Source organism: Populus trichocarpa, chromosome 19, assembly GCF_000002775.5.
Source record: "Populus trichocarpa isolate Nisqually-1 chromosome 19, P.trichocarpa_v4.1, whole genome shotgun sequence".
NCBI lineage: Eukaryota > Viridiplantae > Streptophyta > Magnoliopsida > Malpighiales > Salicaceae > Populus > Populus trichocarpa.
Window position 1 is genome coordinate 10545009 of NC_037303.2, and position 19270 is coordinate 10564278.

Below are 19270 nucleotides of genomic sequence, written 5' to 3' on the forward strand. Positions count from 1 at the left end.
TTAAAAAATAAAAAAATATTATTAACATATATTTTAGCATGAAAAGTTATTTGAAAAACAACCATAACCACACCGTCAAATACTCATCATTGAAGTGAAAACAATCTGCAGCCTTTAAGTGATTTGCAAGGCAAAGTACAACTTCAAATCTCTCAAAGAAAAAATTGGAAAGATAAGGTAGGCAAATGGGTAGATATGCTCATCTTCATGAGGGGCAGAAGACAGAGAGCACAGATCTCTGTAAAAGATGAATCTGCAAACACATTTTGTTAACAGATGTTGGTAGTTTAGCTAAAATCCAATGGTCTCCAGACTAAAAAGTAAAAACAATTATTATTAATTCTTAATATTTCGTTGAAAACAATAAATTTATTTTTTATAAGATTGTTATGATTATATATTCCATTAATAGGTTAATATGAGTTTTGAATAAATCTAATATATTTTTGTTTTAATATTTATTAAAAAATATTATATTAAAAATGTATTATGAATCAAATTATATTTTTATTTATCATCTAAATTATTTTTATATTTATTAAATTAACTAAATTATATTAATCAATTCTCAAAGAAAAAAAATATCAGAAACAATGAACTAATTTTTCATATTAAAAAATAATAATCTAATCTAGGTTGGTCAATTTAAAATTATAGTTGCAATTGTTTTTAAAATATTTTTTATGTTAAAATATATTAAAATAATATTTTTTTTATTTTTTTAAATTTAATATATCAAAACGATTTAAAATATAAATAAAAAAAATTAAATTTTTTTAAAAACACGAGTTAACAAGTGTTTCCGAACTCTCAAAACGTGCTGGAAAAAGGGACCATGAGAAGTAACGAAATAAAAGATAAACGCTTGACCTACTGGAATTGTCTGTCACCCATCCATCCAAAATTCCCGATCCTCATATTCTGAATACCTTGATGGATGTGTTTATCGTGGTTTAGAGTGAGAGTAGTGGAGGATGGATGCTGCTGCTGCTCCAGTGACCATAAAGATGAAGGCTTGTTGTGGTTATGGTGGCATCAAGGCCACGGAAATAAGATGGGCAACTAGAAAGGAATACAGCAGCAAAGTATCAACGAAGTTAAAACCTAGAATACCCATTTTCATATCCACAAACCCTTCTCACATAAACCCTCAAGAACTGAGAAACCTCTACGGCAGCTGTAACCACTCCTGCCACAGGTTTCCAAAGATGGACAAGATGGGAAAACTAGTTGAGCCTGTTGACATCAAGAGACTAAGCATTGCTCTTTCTCACAGTGCTCTCCTTGTCTCTGTCTTTTGCAATAAAGAAGATGTTTTGGCTAGTGATGATGATTGTGGAAATGAGCGTGAACCCAGTAAAGGAGAGACTCCTCCCGTGCTGGGTTTGGGAGATTTGTTGCACAGGGTGGTGCCTTTGCCTGTGGTTTCACCTTCCACTGGCATGTTAGTGGGATTTGGCCGTGCTGTTTCTGATCATGGATTGACTGCTTCCATCTTTGATGTCATGGTATGTGTGTGTGATTACACTTTTTCCTCACTGTTTATCAATCCCAATTGAGATTCTTTTTAAGTTGCTAGTTATGGTAGAGGACGCAATCCATTGTTTCCAAGGGCCTTTCCCTTATTCTGTGGTCTAGTAATTTGTCTGTTATGTCTGAATTTGGGTAATTCTGGTCCAAAGCAGAATTCCTGTTCTTGATAATTATCTTTCCACAATCTTTGAACTATTTATTGGTGGATTGAAATCTTGAAGCCTTGTGAAGTCTCCATTTGTTTTGCAAATATATAGTCATTCAACTTGGCACCTAGAAACCAATTTATAAGGGAATATCGACAAATTAAATATATACATTATATCATAGTCCATAAATTTTCCAGTTTGCATAAATATTATCGGCGAAAGCCGGATAGTTAACTTCACTTGTATTCATATAATTGAGTTTCAGTGCCTCCCAGGTTATTCCTTCATTACGGGGGATGGGAATTGGGACGATGATAGTTAAAAGGATCATTAGGTTAGTCAAGAACTTTCTCTCTATATTTACGTATAAAGTTTCAATGATTGATCTGCACAAATAAAGATTAGCCAGTTCATTAATTCTTACCAATCTCAAGGAAATCTATAAGTGGCTGCTGCATGAAAGTTTGTTGATGTGCTGCTTCCATCAGTGGCAATGTTGCTTGTTTGTTACATTTAGCAATACACTGCTCCTGTTGAAATGACAATATTCTAGTCTCTGGCATCAAGTTCTATTGGCCTCTCCAGGATAATCTGATTTTTTTTTTGTTGGTCCTTAATGTTCGATGACGAGTTTCAGATTCAGGAATCGAGAAATTATTCTCTTTAGAGTGGAAAAGACCTGTTGATGCAATTACCTGCATATCAGTTCTCTGGAACATCAAAAAGCACCTCAGCTTTAAAATTTAAATGTAGCAGTTTTTCTATCATGTTTTCCCTCGATCTGGAGCCTAACATTTACCTTTTTGTCTTCCAGAATACTCACAAGTAGAGATATTTATGACATTGCAGCCCTTTGCTCGGCCAATGATAGGTAATTGCATTGAAGTTCCATATTAGCCACATACTTGCAATGAGTGCGAGAAAGATCTTTATGGTACTGCGTGTTCATATAAATTATCTCTCAAAGGCTTGTGTATCTACAAATATATTTTTAAAAATGTCCAATTATTTTCCTTTTGACTTCAAATAAAAAATCAGCAAATGGAGAAGGGAAATGGGTTGCAGAGACAGAGATAGGAGTCACTCACTCACCATGACAAGATTAAGCCCTTGAAGGACATAGGCAAATCCAACTAGTTACCCACGGCTCAAATGTGGTTTTGAGAAATGGAATTGGGAGAAAAAATAATCCCAGACTCAATTTATGCAGTCAGTTCTTTTGACACAGTGGATATATATGAACTTGTAGAAATCCTGTTTGAGGATAAAAGCATGATTTATTATTTTCCTTATATTGTGTTCAGATACTTTGAACATATGCATGAAAACTTAGCCATTAACAATGGTTTACCTAACCTTTGTCAGGCTGTTCTTCAAAGCCTGTGGATTTGGAGATGACATAATGGGTTCAACTACAATGATGTATACAAGGACTCTTTCAACTCACATTGAAGGTGATCAGACGGTTAAATATGCTGGTCGAAAACTTTTGCTGGTTCCGCCGCTACGTCAGTCTTCATAGTCCTTGAAGAATGCCAAATACTCGAGCATCAAACAGTCAAGCGGACCAAGTGTCAAGAGGGTTTGGACCCGAGTGATTTCATTGAAAGAATGGCAATGTGCCAATATCGTTCACTCGATGATGTCTGTACTGTGTACAAACGTGAACCTTTACTACAGCCGTTCATGTATGCTATTATTTATTGATGAGGCACTGTTGATTCATTGACTATGAGCATTTTTCAGACATGAGATTTGTTGATTTTCACCCCCCGGGACCACTTTGCATGCGGTTTCTTGTCAGACACAGATTCTTGCTTAGCTGTGTTGCACTTTGTAGGAGAAAAAGGTGCAAAAGATTACCCCTTAATTATGCTTAGGGATAAGAATTCTCTCTAGCAAAGTAAAGTAGCCTAAAAGATAACGCCCAACGGTTTCACTTTCTCCTTTCCAAAGCAACTTTATCGAAATAAAGCCTTGATACAGGAAAAGTTCTCTAACCGTTAGTTGTCTTCTGCACTTGCTTGGCATGGGTAAAATTTGGGTTGAAGTTTGCTTGATCTCTGCTCGAGGACTCCGGCGCACTTCCTCACTTTGGAAGCTTCAATGGTTTGCTGTTGGCTGGATTGATCCGAAGAACAAATATTGTACCAAGATCGATGCCTCTGGAAATGCGAATCCCACATGGAAAACCAAGTTTGCTACCTTGCTTGATGATTCAGACTTTCAAGATATGGCACTGCACGTTGAGGTATACAGCAGGGAGCCCATTTTTCTGAGAGAAAGACTTGAAGGGACTGCGACTGTGGTCCTCAAAGAATTCCTGGCAAAGTATAGCAACAGCAATGAGGCCTCAAGGCCAGGAACTGAAGAAGTAGGGAGCTATCAACTACGCAAAAGAAATTCCAGTAAACCTCAAGGATTTGTAGACGTTTCAATTCATATCTCCGAGGAAAGGGAACAGTCAAGTTCATACCCAGGTAATACTCTTGGGAGAAGTCTTTCTTAAACTCACCCAACTGAATTGCTTACTTCAGATTGCGCTCTAAGGACCAGTGTCTGTCTGTTTTACATTTTTATTTTGAGGGAGCATATTACAACCTGAATATTGATATAGAGCTTGGATTATCGTCTACAATCTTGTGATTGAATTTTGGCATGCACTTGTTGAATTAAACTGCGTTACAGGCAACGAAGGAGGGATTATGCTCATGGACCACAACAACAAGATTACACTACCTACTGAAGGGTCAGGGAAAGCTTTCCCTTCAGAACTGCCTCTAGGTTCACTCCGACAACCGGAAAACCATTCATCAAGTGTTGCATACAATCATCCACTGCCATACCCTGCAAATTATTCCAATCCATCAGTAGGTGGCCCAAGTTACCCACCAGCAGCTGGTCCAAGCTATCAACCATCTCGAACTCCTCCACCACCACCTCCACCATCTAATGTTGGTTACATGCCAACTATTCTTCCAAATACAGATTATATAAATATGCCATCTTCAGTAGCAGCAGCTGGACCCCGAGGTCCACGACCTGGTTTGGCGATGGGAGTTGGTGCTGGAGCTTTGGCCGCTGGTGCTGTCATATTTGGTGATGACTTTATGTCAGGATTTGATATTCTGACTGGCTTACATGATCCTAGTCTTACAATAACAACAAATCCTCCTTTTTGATGAAAGGGGTTCCAGTTTCCTGTAATTGTGCTACAATGCTATCGAATTTGAATTGGTTGTCCCTTATTTTCTGCTTTATTTGTGAGTGTTCATTTCATTTTGATCCTGATACAGAGAACAAAAAAGTTTTCATTCAATTCTAGGAGAACTAATGATGATAGCCTGTTCTAGCCATCCACATCACTAAAATCTTCTGACACGTTCCCACTTTTGATTAAATGCGCCTCATGAGACAATAGCTGCAGTTATCCAGTGTAAATAACCTGCTCCTGAATATCATTGAAAAGAAATCCAAGCATGAATTTCAAGTCACCAAGAGAGGCAAAAAGAATAAAAGCATGGCATGACCAGGTTGTGGTAAGAATATCACTCTTAATTGTTTCTCTGAGTTGAGGAATTGAATATTTTGTCCAAGTCGAATCTGAATGCTACTTTACCTAGCTCACAAGGTGTTCTCATCTGAATCTACCATCAGCTTCTCAAATACATACAAGCTATGAGAAGAATGCCACAATTCTTAATTACTTCGAGACAAGAACCAGGTATAGCTCGTGAAAGTCCCTTGGCGTTCCAGGATGGAACAATTCGATCATTGTCACCCGTGATGATCAAAACTGGGAGTCCATTATCCGTCAGCGAAGACAAAAGGATCAGCATTTCATTCAACCTTTTAAAATCAATAATTAACGTGACAAAGCTGAAAGTACTTTCACGACTCAAAAAATGATGCTATACAACTGGACTCATTGGCAATCAACAAGAAGACACCAAGAAATTCTAAGTAGAGAGATCCTCATTGAGAAAAAAGTCCCCCACAGACCCATTTATTAATCTTCCATGCTCCATCCCTCGGCCAGCTCTTCCTAAGCAATTCGGATTAGAGATGAAGGAGCCTCGCTAGTTTGACTAGTAGGGATGCTGTGAACCAAAAAATGGCCAATCCATCCAAATGCCTTTCATCTCACTGTCTTCATTTCTCACTCATTACTTCTTAATATATATTTTTCAAGATATGCAGTTACCCAAAGTTACACAGCTTTGGAAGGATAGACGTAAAGTTAGTGCGAGTACCGGGACATGAGTTGATAAATGTGTGGAAACATCCACCCTTGACGTCAATCCAAAAGCTGGTCTGTCGAAGGCAATAACTTTGGAACCAGTGACCTCAGCCAAAGGCTTCATAACCCGACTCCAAGAGTAGACAGAAGCTCCAAATCCATGTAACATGATCATAGGAAGACCAAGCTTCCAAGAATTATATATTATGAGGAACTTGAGAAAGAGTGTGGCTTTGTGATGAATCATTTGCCTGTGATTCTGCATCATATATCTTATGGTGTATCTGTAACCCTCTAAACTCACAGAAACAACTTTCTGGATCAGCTAAAATTGAAGGGTATAATAATTCATCTTGATCTATACCAGATATTTTCTCCTTTTTCTGCTTTGTTCTAGCATTCAAACACTGCTCTGGATACCGAATGAAAAAAAGAAAAGATAACTCACAACTAGACGAATATCTCAAAAAACAAGAGTTATGTGTTGTGAGGTGTGCAAGAGTAAGAGGCAGAAATGTAAGGTGGTATTTCTTTTTGCGTTTTAAAAATAGTGTTTTTAAAAAAATTTAAAAGCTTTTTTATATTTTCTTTACTTCAAATTAATATGTTTTTAGTATTTTCATATTATTTTGTGTTTTAAAAGTGTTTTTAAAAAAATTTGAAAGTTTTTTTATTTTTTTCTTTACTTCAAATTAATATTTTTTTGGTATTTTCAGATTATTTTGATGCGCTGATATCAAAAATAATTTTTAAAAAATAAAAAAAATTATTTTAATACATTTTTGAATGAAAAGCATTTTGAAAAACAACCACGGACACACTTTTAAACGGATTGAATTCTGGAACATGACTGACAAAATGACTCTAAGTAAAATCAGTGATACTATTTAGAAAAATTTTATATTACTTGTGCTTTATTATGCTGTTTTCTATATTAATTAGTACCAAAGTCTAAAAATTCCCAATGTTTAATATTATGTGCTGACATAATAACACAATGATTCATAGTAGTTAATGTTCTGGAAAAGAACATAAAACAAGACGTTATGGATTTGAGGATGAGAAGTTCCTTTGAAAAAAATAACATTTAAGAATTGATGATTTATTATATAGAGATATATTTAAAATTAACCATGTTAGTTGATAGAGGTGAGGAACTTAGGGTATTATGAAGGGAGAGATTATGAGCCTATAACTAATTTTGAAAATGTGTTTTAGAGAGAGGAAGGAGGTAGCCTATTGTGAGGATGGATATGATGTAAAATTAAAAAATTTAATAATTCTAGTTCTTTTTAGATTGGAATCAATCATGATATTTTATTTTAATAATTTTAATGATGATTATGATGTTTAATTATAACATAAATAATAACAATAATGATGTTATTGGTAAGTTAGGGTTGAGTGAAAAGAGAACATGAAATATATTCAACCAAAAAAAATTGATTTAAGTTGTAAACTCTTGGTTTAAAACAAGTAAATCAATGCTCAAAATAGAAGAAAATTTGTTATAGATGGGGATGAAAACTTTTAATAATTTAACTTAAGTTTTAAAGGAAATAAAGTAATAAATCGATATGCAAAATGTCAACCCCATGATGAATCACGTAAATTCTTAAATTGGATATAATAATTATCTAAGGAAATTTTTTTATAATTTCGGTAGAAAAACATTAATATAATAATAATAAAAATAATAATAGTGGTGGTGATAATGGTAACGGTGGTTGTAGTCGTGGTGCTAGTAATTGTGGTGGTGATGGTAGTAGTAATAATAATAATAAAAATAAAGTAGTAGTAGTAATAGTAGTAGTAGTAAAGTGACATTTTAAGAAAAATAATGTATGATTTTTATGATCGAAAAATATTGATCGCCAATAAAAGCTCTTTGTAAAATAGCGTTATTTTGACCGAAAGTTTGTAGTTGTGATAGTAGTACTAATAATAATAATAATAATAATAATAATAATAATAATAATAATAATAGAGTGGCATTCTAAGAAAAATAATGTATGATTTTTATGCGCAAAAAATATTGATCCCCAATATGAGCTCTTTGTGAAATAACACTATTTTAACCGAAAGTAGTGAAAACTTTATAAAGCATTTGATGATGCTTATGGATGAGAGTCATCAATAAATTACTTTAAAAATAATGACGATGCAAGTAAATAAAATGGTATGTAAAATTTGAATTTTTGATGTAAAATTATATATTATTTAGTTTTACAATATCAATCATATCTTTTAATTCAACCGTTGGATCAGGTTGAGATTTTTCGAGTAGTCTTTTGACTAATTGTTTTATCTTGGTTATAATTTTAATGCAATTAGATTTTTGAAAGACCTTGCAAGACTGATGATGGTCGGATAAAAATATATAAAATAACACATGTACTCATTAATGAAATTTTTATAATTTTGTCTAAATCCAAATCTTCCCTATTGTTTTGGTAGACGATCCCTAAAAGAGCAGAGGGGACTTGAATTTGCTCATTTTCTTCTTCAAATTAGCTTAGAAAATGTGTAAAAGTGATTTCTATCAAAGAAACCAATTCAATATGGAAATCCTTGAGAGAAAATGGGCTTGAGAGGAAAAAAGAAAAATCTTTGAGTTTGAAGAAGGAAGAGGAGAATTCCAGGAAAATTACCATGAACTCATTTAAATTGAGTAGTGTTAGCTAAGGTAAATGACTAACCTTCTATCAACTTTACATTCTATTCTTGTTTTGAAAGAGGAAATGATAAAGACAAGGGACAATATAAATAAATACGTGTGTTTGAGCAATTGATTGAAATTATAAAAATAATGAAAATTTCTTTCATAAAATACTAAATAAAATAGATAAGATAAATATTAGTTGTTGATTTGTGATGTATTAAACATGAAATTGAGATATGGAAGTATAAAAGTCCTAAGAGAGGGCTTAAATTGATGGCATGAAATTATCTTAATGATTGTAATATAAATTGATGATCTTTATGTATGGATATTAATTGATAATTTGAGATATATGGAGATTTCTATAATTAAACTTACATTAGCATTGTAAGTGTTAATTATTATTGTTTGGGAAGATTGTAGGAGAAGAGGTCAAAATAGATCCTAACTTCTCTAGATCTTGTATAACAAGAGCTCAAGGTAGTTCCACCCTAATTCTTTAATTGTTTAAATTCTTTTAATGCTAGAATGTAATAGATGTTATATATATTTTGTATTATTGTGTATTATAAGAAATATGTTTATGTGAATTTTGCCTACAGACATGAGAAATATTGTTATGTGAACATTGTCTGCATGCATGATAAATATTGGTGTGTGAATATTGCCAGCAAACAGGAAATATTATTATTGAGTGAATGTTGCCATCGAGTAGGAAATATTATTACTGTGTGAATGTTACCTACGGGTAGAAGAAATAATTTTATCGTGTGAATTTAATTTGACTAGCTGACATGTTTGGAGTTAGTGGCATCAACGAGGTTGATGACCAAGATATTTAATTTGACTAGTTGATATGTTTGAAGTTAGTGACATTAATGAGGTTGATGATCAATATATTTAATTTGACTAACTTATATATTTGAAGCGAGTGGCATCAACAATATTGATGACCAGGATACTTAATTTGACTAGCTATCTGTAAGGGGCTAGTGACATCAATGTTATTAATGGCCAGAACATTAAATTAACTAACTATTATATAAAGAGTTAATGGCACTTGGGTACATGTCTACCATATATTTTAATAAGGTATTCATAAGAAAATATAGTAGTGTAAATGCAGTTGACATATTTATATTTTATGAATTTGCAAAAAAAACCAATAAATTAAAGGACAAGATTTGAAAAGATAAATCAATGATTAAATTGATGGGATGGAATTGATAAGAGCCTAGTTAATTTTTGAATTCTAGAAAGAAAGAAATTATGGGAAGAGCTTTAAATAAGAAGAAGTTCTAGAAGATAATATTGACATTTATATTTTCATTTCATTTATTAAATGTAATGTATTACAAGTGTTAAATTATTTGTCTAAGATACTACACAAATTAATCTGAAGAAATATATGACGTATGGATATTTTATCTTATATTGTAGACAAAATAGTAATTACTATATAATTTATGATTCTAGATTGTAAATAAATAGATTTATAGATTTATGCTCACTATGTGATGTTATTCCTAGCTTGTATGTAATAACTAGTTAAGGTTTATTTAATAAGTATAGCATGATCTTTAAAGTTTAATGCAAAATTTTCTTATTTAGTTGTTTATTTATATTATGTCGAGTTAAACATCTATGTTTATATGATATGTGAAAAAATCTCATTGAAATGATGCTGAGAAAATGAATTGTAATTCCAGGAAGGTTAGATTAGGGATTGTTAAATGATTTTGAAAGCATACAGATTTATATTGATAACTTGATACCATTCAAGTATAGGAAAAGTCTACTAAATTTTTCAATAGAATATTGATAATATAATAAGGATTTAAATATGGTATTGCAGCTAATTGTAATCATGTATATACATCTAAGTAAAAATTACCTCTAAATTTCACTTACAAGACAATTAAAAAGATGAAAATTGTACAAAAAAAATTTATAACGTTACATAAGCTATATTAATCATTTTAATTGCAAGCTTACTATCATCACAAAGCTAGATTTGTGTTAAAGGTTATATGACATGTTAATAAAATAAGTTTGAGATTTACAATTCATTACTTTATAAATAATTTATTAATTGTTGTTTTTTATGTAAATATTTACATGAAAGTACTGAAATTAATTTCTAAAATAACAATATATTTGAAACAAAAAAAAAAAGTTGAAGAACTTTTATTAAATATCTACAAGAACAAGACAATAATAATTTGAACTCGAGGATAAATTATTTCTAGCTTGAGAATCTTTAGAAAAAAATATTATTTATTTCTTTAATTATTTTTATTTTTGCTTAATTTAAAATGATATATATATATATATATATATATATATTACAAGAGGGAAAAAGACTTGTAGGTGAGCAAATAAAACATCACAAAAAGACATAAAATAGTACCTTTGACAGACGACAAGTCGTTTAACTCAGTCAAAACTTACCTTATAGTTAGGTAGGAGTGAAGGAGCAAGAACGAAGATGAAAGATTGAAAGAGGAAATAAAATAAAAATGGAGGCTTTGGTTTGCAAGAAACTAGGTGATCCAACAGCATTGAAATCATCAATATCAGAGGCAGATAATGATTCCCCAATAATTCTAAGCAAAACCCATCCTATCCCACAACTTAAATCACCCACATCAGTTAGAGTTAGAGTTAAAGCTACAAGCTTGAACTATGCAAATTACCTGCAAATTTTAGGCAAGTATCAAGAGAAACCTCCTCTTCCTTTCATTCCTGGCTCTGATTATTCTGGGATCGTTGATGCTGTGGGTTCTGGTGTCTCACTTTTAAAGGTCGGTGACCGTGTTTGTTCCTTTGCTGCGCTTGGTTCCTTTGCTGAATTCATTGTTGCTGACCAGGCTGAATTGTGAGTTATAAAGTGATTGAACATTCATTTCTTTGATTTTTTTGTTTGATAGTTGTTAATGGAGATGTGTTTTGTTTGATTTTGATATTTGTAAAGGTTTAAAGTGCCAGATGGGTGTGATTTGGTTGCTGCTGGTGCATTACCCGTGGCTTTTGGCACCTCGCATGTTGCACTTGTTCATCGAGCTCAATTGACTTCTGGTCAGGTGGGTACTCCACAATTTGTTTTTTGTTCATTTCCATCCATGTCTATGTGTTTTGAGTTTATAACGATGATTGCTAGCGTACTCAATCTGGAAGTGTTTTCTAAGGCGATGTATGGGATTTTTTGTAGGTGTTGTTGGTTCTTGGTGCAGCTGGAGGGGTTGGTCTTTCTGCTGTTCAAATTGGCAAGGTTTGCGGGGCTGTTGTTATTGCAGTTGCAAGGTACTTACATTGCTTTTGTACTCCTTCAGATATCATTTATGACAATCATTCCTTTTGGTTGTTGTTGTTTTGGCGATGCCTATAGTTTTAGTATTATATTTTAATTTTAAGAAGTAGAACCATTTTGGGGTTGCATCCCTGGTTTTGACTATGGCAGGGGAGATGAAAAGGTGCAGTTTTTGAAGTCATTGGGAGTGGACCATGTAGTGGACTCGAGCAAAGAGAGTGTCATTGCAAGTGTCAAGGACTTCCTTAAAGCAAGGAAGCTCAAAGGGGTTGATGTTTTGTATGATCCTGTTGGAGGCAAACTTACTAAAGAAAGCATGAAGTTGTTGAATTGGGGTGCTCAGATTTTGGTTATTGGTTTTGCTAGTGGGGATGTACCTGTCATCCCTGCAAATATTGCTCTTGTCAAGGTACTTGTTTCATTTTCCTAATACTTGGATTACCTTATATCAATTCTTGCAATTTTTCGCTCCTTATGGTAAACCTAATCACCTATAAAGATGCTCTGTGAGATTCAAAATTAATATTGAAAGAAGGGAACAAGATTAGATAACAATAAAGGAGAGTTGGTTCATGACCAAACAGTTCAGAAGAACTATCCAACTTGTGTTTATTTACAATGTGTCATGGTTTTGCACTTCGAGTGGGTCAAGAGAAGGTCTAGTTTCAAGGAGTATTGGTGATGTATGAGGACAGAGGGAATGGTGTTGCATGTATTCAAGTAGCACCTGCTTTAAATCCTCAACTGTTTCAAAAATATATAGAAGTATTTGAGAAGCTTGGAGGACATTAGTCAGTGCAGAACTATGTTGAATACCAATTTTAATAAAATTAGCAGTTTTACTGCTGAAGCACTCCGAATTGGGCTATTTTCCTTTCAGCAGGTCTTTATTCTACCATTGTTTATATGATTGCACAATACAAATTATTCATGATGATATTATCAAGTTTTTAAATGTCCTCTTCTTTTTTTTTTTTCCAGAACTGGACTGTGCATGGACTTTATTGGGGCAGCTATAAAATACATCGACCTGTTGTGCTCGAAGATTCAATCCGGGAGCTGCTTTCCTGGGTGGCAAAGGGCCGGATTACCATCCACATTTCTCATACTTACAATTTATCAGAGGTCCAGAACTCCCTCTTTCTCTCTCTAATTAACTGAGCAAAATTTTAGCTTGAAGATGGTTTACCATTATGATTCACTGAACTAAATTAAACATTCTGAGCTCAATTCTCCTACAAATTGAGCTGGTAAAGGCAAACCAAAGTTCCTTATGGTTAAGCAGCATTCCAAGAACCAAGCAAATCCTATACACATGATCATGTCCTATGTAATCAATGCCAAACTCTAATGGATTTACATACCAAATTTCTACTGCTGTACATAGGTCACTCATGGTCATGTAACAGCATTTCCTGAATGAAGGACTAGGTTTGTGATAATATCTTCGTTTGGTCCAACATATGAATCTACCAACAAGAAGTCATCTACCAATCCAAGCATGGATGGACAGATCATTTGATGACATCTGTCTAACCCAACAGTGAGTTGGTAGTCTAGCATGTGTTAGATTCATGCATTGTCAGGTTCAATTCACAACTTGTTTAACTTCTTTTCCTGTTTGGGATCTGATGAAAAGAAATTAATCAACCCTCTGAAGCACCAAGCAGAACTATTTCACTGCAATAAGTTCTTTTTTCCTTTTATTTGGGTAAATCATAAATGATAAAAACAAGGAGTTCAAGCTTATTATTCCACTTTGCTTTGAAAATGCGGCAAGTTTATTGGTAGACTTGGTATGTTGTGCATTATATGGACAGACGTTTTGGTTTCTTGTCTTCATAAATCATGGATTTTCCACCATGCAAACAATGGTGCATTCAGTGACAATGTTGGTGTTTTGCCTTTTACAGGCCAGTCTCGCGTTTGCTGCTATTAAAGATAGGAAGGCAATTGGGAAGGTGATGATTACTATTGATGATGAAAGAAGTGTAAAATCTAAGCTTTAAGTCAATCAGGACTCAGATGGGATGGAATGCAGAATATATTCCTTTTTGCAGACTCTCCTTTTAAGTTACCCTTCAAGCAATTTTCTCATTTCTGTTTGATACAATTGCTAGCAACCACGAGGATGTTACTTGTTAGCAACCACGAGGATGTTACTTGTTGTCAATAAGGTAATTATCATGTAGTAGTCGTTGAAAAATGCCAAATAAGAGAATTATTATACCGAAAGAAAAATAAAATAAATATTGCAGATGAATATTGGTGAAATTGCATAAGCTTTGTTCCTGCATATTCACTATATCCAGTGTTTCGGATAAGTGTGTGTTTGATAACGTGATTTCAGGTGATTTTTAAAAGTTTTTTTTATTTGAAAATGTATTAAAATAATTTTTTTTTCATATTTATTTATTTATTTTTGGTACTAGCATATAGTTATTAGAAAACATTAAAAAATTATTAAAATTTAATGTTTTTTCATATCAAACACTTTTAAAACGTATGAAGTTTTAAACTCAAACTGTAAAGACCATTCATCTTTTTAGACGCAGCCCGCTGGAAATAATCACAACTGGATCGATCCTATTGCAGTTCCCTGTACTGATTGCTGTACCTATGGGGCCATCACAATGCTATTGTGAATGAATAATTGTTTCTTGGTTGAAGTTTCGAAAAGGATATATATTTCCTTTTTCTTTGGTTGTTACAAGGCACTGGCAACCATGTGATCACCAGTTTATAGCTGCACAATGAGGAATTAAATTATCAGAAATAAGTAATGATTTTGTTTTTCTTTTGTCATACAACAGCAAAAAGCCATAACTTTTTGCTTGAGAAACACAAGTAGGAATGCAATGACCAAAAATCTGTAAAGCCGAAGTTCGGAAAATTAAACGAAGTAATTGCTAGGATATGAATAAACCCGAATAATTTTTACCATGTTATTTGTTTGTAAAATCTTAATAGTTTATTAGATTTCATGTTGAATTCATCAAATAACTTCCCAATTATACAACAAAGTAAGAAAAATTAGTTGGAAACACCAGGCATGGAAACCAAAATTGATAATGGAGAACTCTACAACTGGTTGTTGGATTGTATTACAATTGTAAGGTCCCTCCATGGTACTCACATCTTTCGAAGGTCTTATAGAATTGTACTACCATGAAATATTCTTTCTTTTCTTATATAAATAAACCCCATGCTGTTGCGTGAGCTGTTTCTGTGCTACTGTTTTTTCTTTTCCTTTAGTTTTAGTATTGGTTTTGCTGTTCCCCTTTCGTAGCAAACATCCTGTCTTGTGCCTTCTATGGATTCCTCAAACGTTGAAAGGGCTCAAGATCGCAGAAGGATACAACAAGGTGTGGCTTCTAGCTTCCTATATAGCATCGTGTCAGACAATCTATCAAGACTAAGTGTCAAGACCCTCGTCAGATTCAAGTCGGTCTGCAAGTTATAATAATGCGTGATTCCCAGCCCTGGTTTCCAAGCCTTGCATCACAATAGATCGTGCAGTAATCCTCGATTCCTTCGATTTTATGAATTTGATTTTCAGCTCCATTCAAATCCCACAGACAGATCATATGTTTATAAATTTGTTTCAGTGGATACAGAGGGGGAATAAGCACGATTTTATTGATCTTAAGGTGCATGCCCCTATTAAACTCATATTGCCAGGTTGCTTTGCTTTGCTTAGCTACAGAAACACAAATTCATGTGTGTAATCCTAGCACTCATCAGCTTTTTGAATTGCCAGTTTGTGGAAGTAAAATAGTAGGACTCGGCACAGGAAAGCTAGACTCAAGAGTCCAGTTGGTTCTCCTTCTCCGATATCTGCAACACACCCAAAAAACAGAACAGAGTGCTCGGTTGGGAAGTAGGACATTCATGGAAGATTTCCACCATCCAGTGGAAATGTTTAGTCCTCCGGCCTTCGCAAATGAAACTACTTACTGGAAGATTGACCGCAGTTCAAACCATTACTCATCCTGCATATTGAAGACTTGTTGCTTATTCTGATTGGACACCGCATGTTCGAAATTCAACTCCTCCATATGGGAATTTGTGCATGGTAGAGACTTGAGATTATCTCATGTGGCAGTTTGGGAACTTAGGATCCCATGAATTGCATATGGCAAGGCAAAAAAGAAGAAGCATGATCCCCACAAGGGCAAGTTCTTTTACTGATCTTCTCATCTACTCTGCAGTGATGAAGAAAACATTTAAAGAGAAGATGCTACCTTACCCCTTATTGGTAAAGTCTTGCTTGTTTAAAGGGAAAATAAGCCACCTATAGGCAATTAGTTTACAGGGCTTTTTCTTAATCCCTTGCCCTTCTCTTTTCTTAGAAAATACCATGGCTTTTTGCAGTTCTTGTTTCTTTCAAGTTTTGTGTGAGGTGGTTTTATCTTCGAAGAAAGAATTACCAAAGAAGCATGTCAAATGGCTAACTTTAGAATCAAGGAAGCATTATAAGTTGATAGAATATCAACATATAAATAAAGAAGAAAGCCGTCATTTAATTGAACAAAACAGTGATTATAGACAAGGGCTTAGAATACAAGAATCATCTAAAAAGACCCATCAACAAAATTGGGAAAACTTAATGGCCGTTAACTTTGCTAAAAGTATAATGGCCCGAAAGAATAGAGGTTGTTCTCTGCTTCTTTTGATTGTTCTTACTGGTTCCCCTTACCCACTACTTCAGCTGAAGCAATTTGTGCCTTTGACCTCTTACACATCTTTCTTGCCTTCAATAATGCCCTCCTCTGGTTAAATGGGTGCTCTTTTTTCTCCAAATCTTTGACTGTTCTCGCTTCCGACAGGTCTGCGAAGGACTTGCATTTCCCATCATAAGACATTGCCAATCCTCTTCTCTGGGTTGGTCGAGAGTCTAGCATTACACCAAAAGAACCATACCCTCCTTCTCTGTTGAGATTCCTCTCCTTAGACATGACTTCCTCATGGCCTTGTTCAGTTTCATTGTTTGGAACAACCATAGAATTACTCTCGGAAGAGATTTTGGACGACTTCTTGTCTAAATCACCCATTATCAGCAAATACAAAGTAAACAGCAGCACACCGATTTTCTCTTTCACACTAGTCCTATTTATAGAGTTCCAAACTCAAATTTCCTAAAAAGTTCAGGTCTTTCCACAAATAGCACGGAAACTGGGAACCAACATCAAATCACTTTCCTCAAGTAGCACGGAAACTTAAAACTATCATCATTATGTCTCAGTAAGCATAAGATAATGAATGCATATACATACATAATTGAATCAATGAGCATCAGACAACATTGGAACTGATGCCAGGAATCCATCAACTTCTAGGCGGTCAAATTTGAAATAGCATCGGGATCGAATGACTAAAGCTTTTATATTTTGGTTGTCAATGATTTTAATTGGAAACTACTCAAAGTCTGCAGCTTTGAAAAACCAACCATTATTTGATCGAACTGATTAAGTTTAGTTGCATGTGCACACTAATCATTTTGCGATGATCATGTTAAAGGAACTCTATTGTATTGTGCTTACAAGAACAGTGCCTGACAGACACAAGAAGCATGAATCGCATAAAGCAACTAAAATCAAGCACGTATGACAACGAACCCAACCTGGCTGTTATCTGCCAGCGGTAAATTATTATAGAGGAAGGCATCAATATTACCCAAACACAGATTAATTAGGCGACATTCTTGCATCAATATATAAGCTTTCAGGTAATATCTTGCAGCGTCTTGATGATGGCTGATCAGCATGGTAGAATGATGAGCAGAAATTACAATAGGCTGGACACATTTTTTGTGTTTTCGTCGCATATAACGTAGAAAATCTCGCATGCTTTGAGTAGCTCTTTCCCAATCTTTGATACCCACGAATGAATAACAAGATGAAAACGTAATCATATAAGGTTTTCATGATGGTACCCAAGAAAAGAAACCATGGATGAGAGGAAAAAAGAAATAGAAAACTATGAAGAGTGAATTGGAGGGGTGTAAGTGTAAGGGAACAGGTCGAAAGGCATGATGAGCGTCTTCTAGGCCTAGGACTTCCGAGCCGAGAGAGACTGAATATCTTTGTAACGATTGCAATGCCTTGCACATCTATACTATCAGAAAGTAAAAGAATGTACAGTATGTACTGGTGATTTTATTCAACATGAGTTGAATTCCTTAATCTAAAACAAACTGTCAAGTGCAAATTCAATAAGTTTCAAGAAACTGTACAAATAAAAAAATAATTAACAAAAAATTAAAAATAAAGTATTGATGAATAAAAATAAAGGGGAAAAAAAAATACAAACATCTGAATATATTTTAGGTCAGGGGAGGAACTCTGATTTCTCGCTGTAACCTCCAAAAAGAAAAGTAAATGTTAGGTCAGGCCCAGGTGGCAAGAACTTGCTAGTAAATTAAAGAACTAACACTAACAAAATATTGCATATCATCAACGGAAAATTCTATCAGTGTTTAAATACTGATTTAGTCCAAAATAAATTTATCAATAGAATTATATACGGGGTCATGTTATCAGAAAAACCCGATGAATTTGGGTCCTTTAAACATGTGTCATCGATGATTTTAATTTTTTCGGTCAATCTTTTAGTAATATAATCATCGATGGATTTATAGATAAAAATATCACGCCAAACAAAAAAATTAACCACATTAATTTCTTCTGTAAATCCATCAATAATTATGATATATTACTAATAAAATAAACCATTAGTAAGTCAATAAGTGATGATATGCATGTTACTGACAAAACTAAACTATTGGAGAATTTAATAGTGACAAGTCCTATAATTTTTTTCCAACTCTTCGAAGATTGATCACAGATACCAGTAAGGGTTTCCAACAACTACTCGAGGATATTCATTTTATCCCTTAGTTTGGTTGTCTCAACCCTAAGTTGGATTGTTTTAACACTAAGTCAGATCGTCTCAACTTGATCTATTCTTGTACAATTGCTTGGATGACTGTAGATTGTTGGCTCGATCCTGATTGCGAGGTCCCTATGATCGACCCACCTGCATATACTCGACCATAGTGTTTGTAGATATTGTAAACCTGATTTTTATCGAGTCCACCAGTAAATTCAACCTCCAACCACAAATCCGAACCAAGTTCCGGATGGGTTGAAGGATCGTTCCTATATCTCTTATGCAATCAGGTGTTATATGTATCCTGAAAAAAAAAAGTTAGCAAATAAAAAAAAATAACTTAATTTATTGAAATCCAACTTACCATGAACTTATGGGCTTGACTATCCACGAGTTGTTGCATCCCTTTTCGACAGCCCTCGTTCCACGAGTAAGTTTCAACAAAAAGCTCCATCGGTCTTGGATCGAGATCAAACATTGTAGCA

General features: G+C 34.1%; 4 protein-coding genes and 1 pseudogene across 4 annotated transcripts; 3 read left to right on the forward strand and 2 right to left on the reverse strand.

Moving 5' to 3' along the window:
* Positions 1-832: 832 nt before the first annotated feature.
* On the forward strand, positions 833-3450 carry LOC18108380 (uncharacterized). The gene is made up of 4 exons (XM_006371288.3): positions 833-1508; positions 1958-2016; positions 2497-2553; positions 3048-3450. The coding sequence occupies exons 1-4, from the start codon at positions 975-977 to the stop codon at positions 3202-3204; spliced, it is 807 nt and encodes a 268-aa protein (XP_006371350.2). The 5' UTR covers positions 833-974; the 3' UTR covers positions 3205-3450.
* Positions 3451-3571: 121 nt separating this feature from the next.
* Positions 3572-4942, forward strand: LOC18108381 (uncharacterized). Its single transcript, XM_006371289.3, has 2 exons — positions 3572-4162; positions 4371-4942. Exons 1-2 carry the CDS (start codon positions 3712-3714, stop codon positions 4862-4864), a joined length of 945 nt encoding a protein of 314 aa, XP_006371351.2. The 5' UTR covers positions 3572-3711; the 3' UTR covers positions 4865-4942.
* Positions 4943-5094: 152 nt separating this feature from the next.
* LOC18108382 (uncharacterized) lies at positions 5095-6770 on the reverse strand (annotated as a pseudogene).
* A 4255-nt stretch (positions 6771-11025) lies between these two features.
* Positions 11026-14168, forward strand: LOC18108383 (uncharacterized). The gene is made up of 6 exons (XM_006371292.3): positions 11026-11462; positions 11559-11667; positions 11796-11887; positions 12045-12303; positions 12876-13019; positions 13808-14168. The coding sequence occupies exons 1-6, from the start codon at positions 11104-11106 to the stop codon at positions 13901-13903; spliced, it is 1059 nt and encodes a 352-aa protein (XP_006371354.1). The 5' UTR covers positions 11026-11103; the 3' UTR covers positions 13904-14168.
* A 1466-nt stretch (positions 14169-15634) lies between these two features.
* LOC18108384 (protein OXIDATIVE STRESS 3 LIKE 6) lies at positions 15635-16948 on the reverse strand. The gene is made up of 2 exons (XM_006371293.2): positions 16581-16948; positions 15635-15731 (listed from the first exon to the last, which is right to left on the reverse strand). The coding sequence occupies exons 1-2, from the start codon at positions 16946-16948 to the stop codon at positions 15635-15637; spliced, it is 465 nt and encodes a 154-aa protein (XP_006371355.2).
* Between the last annotated feature and the right edge of the window lie 2322 nt (positions 16949-19270).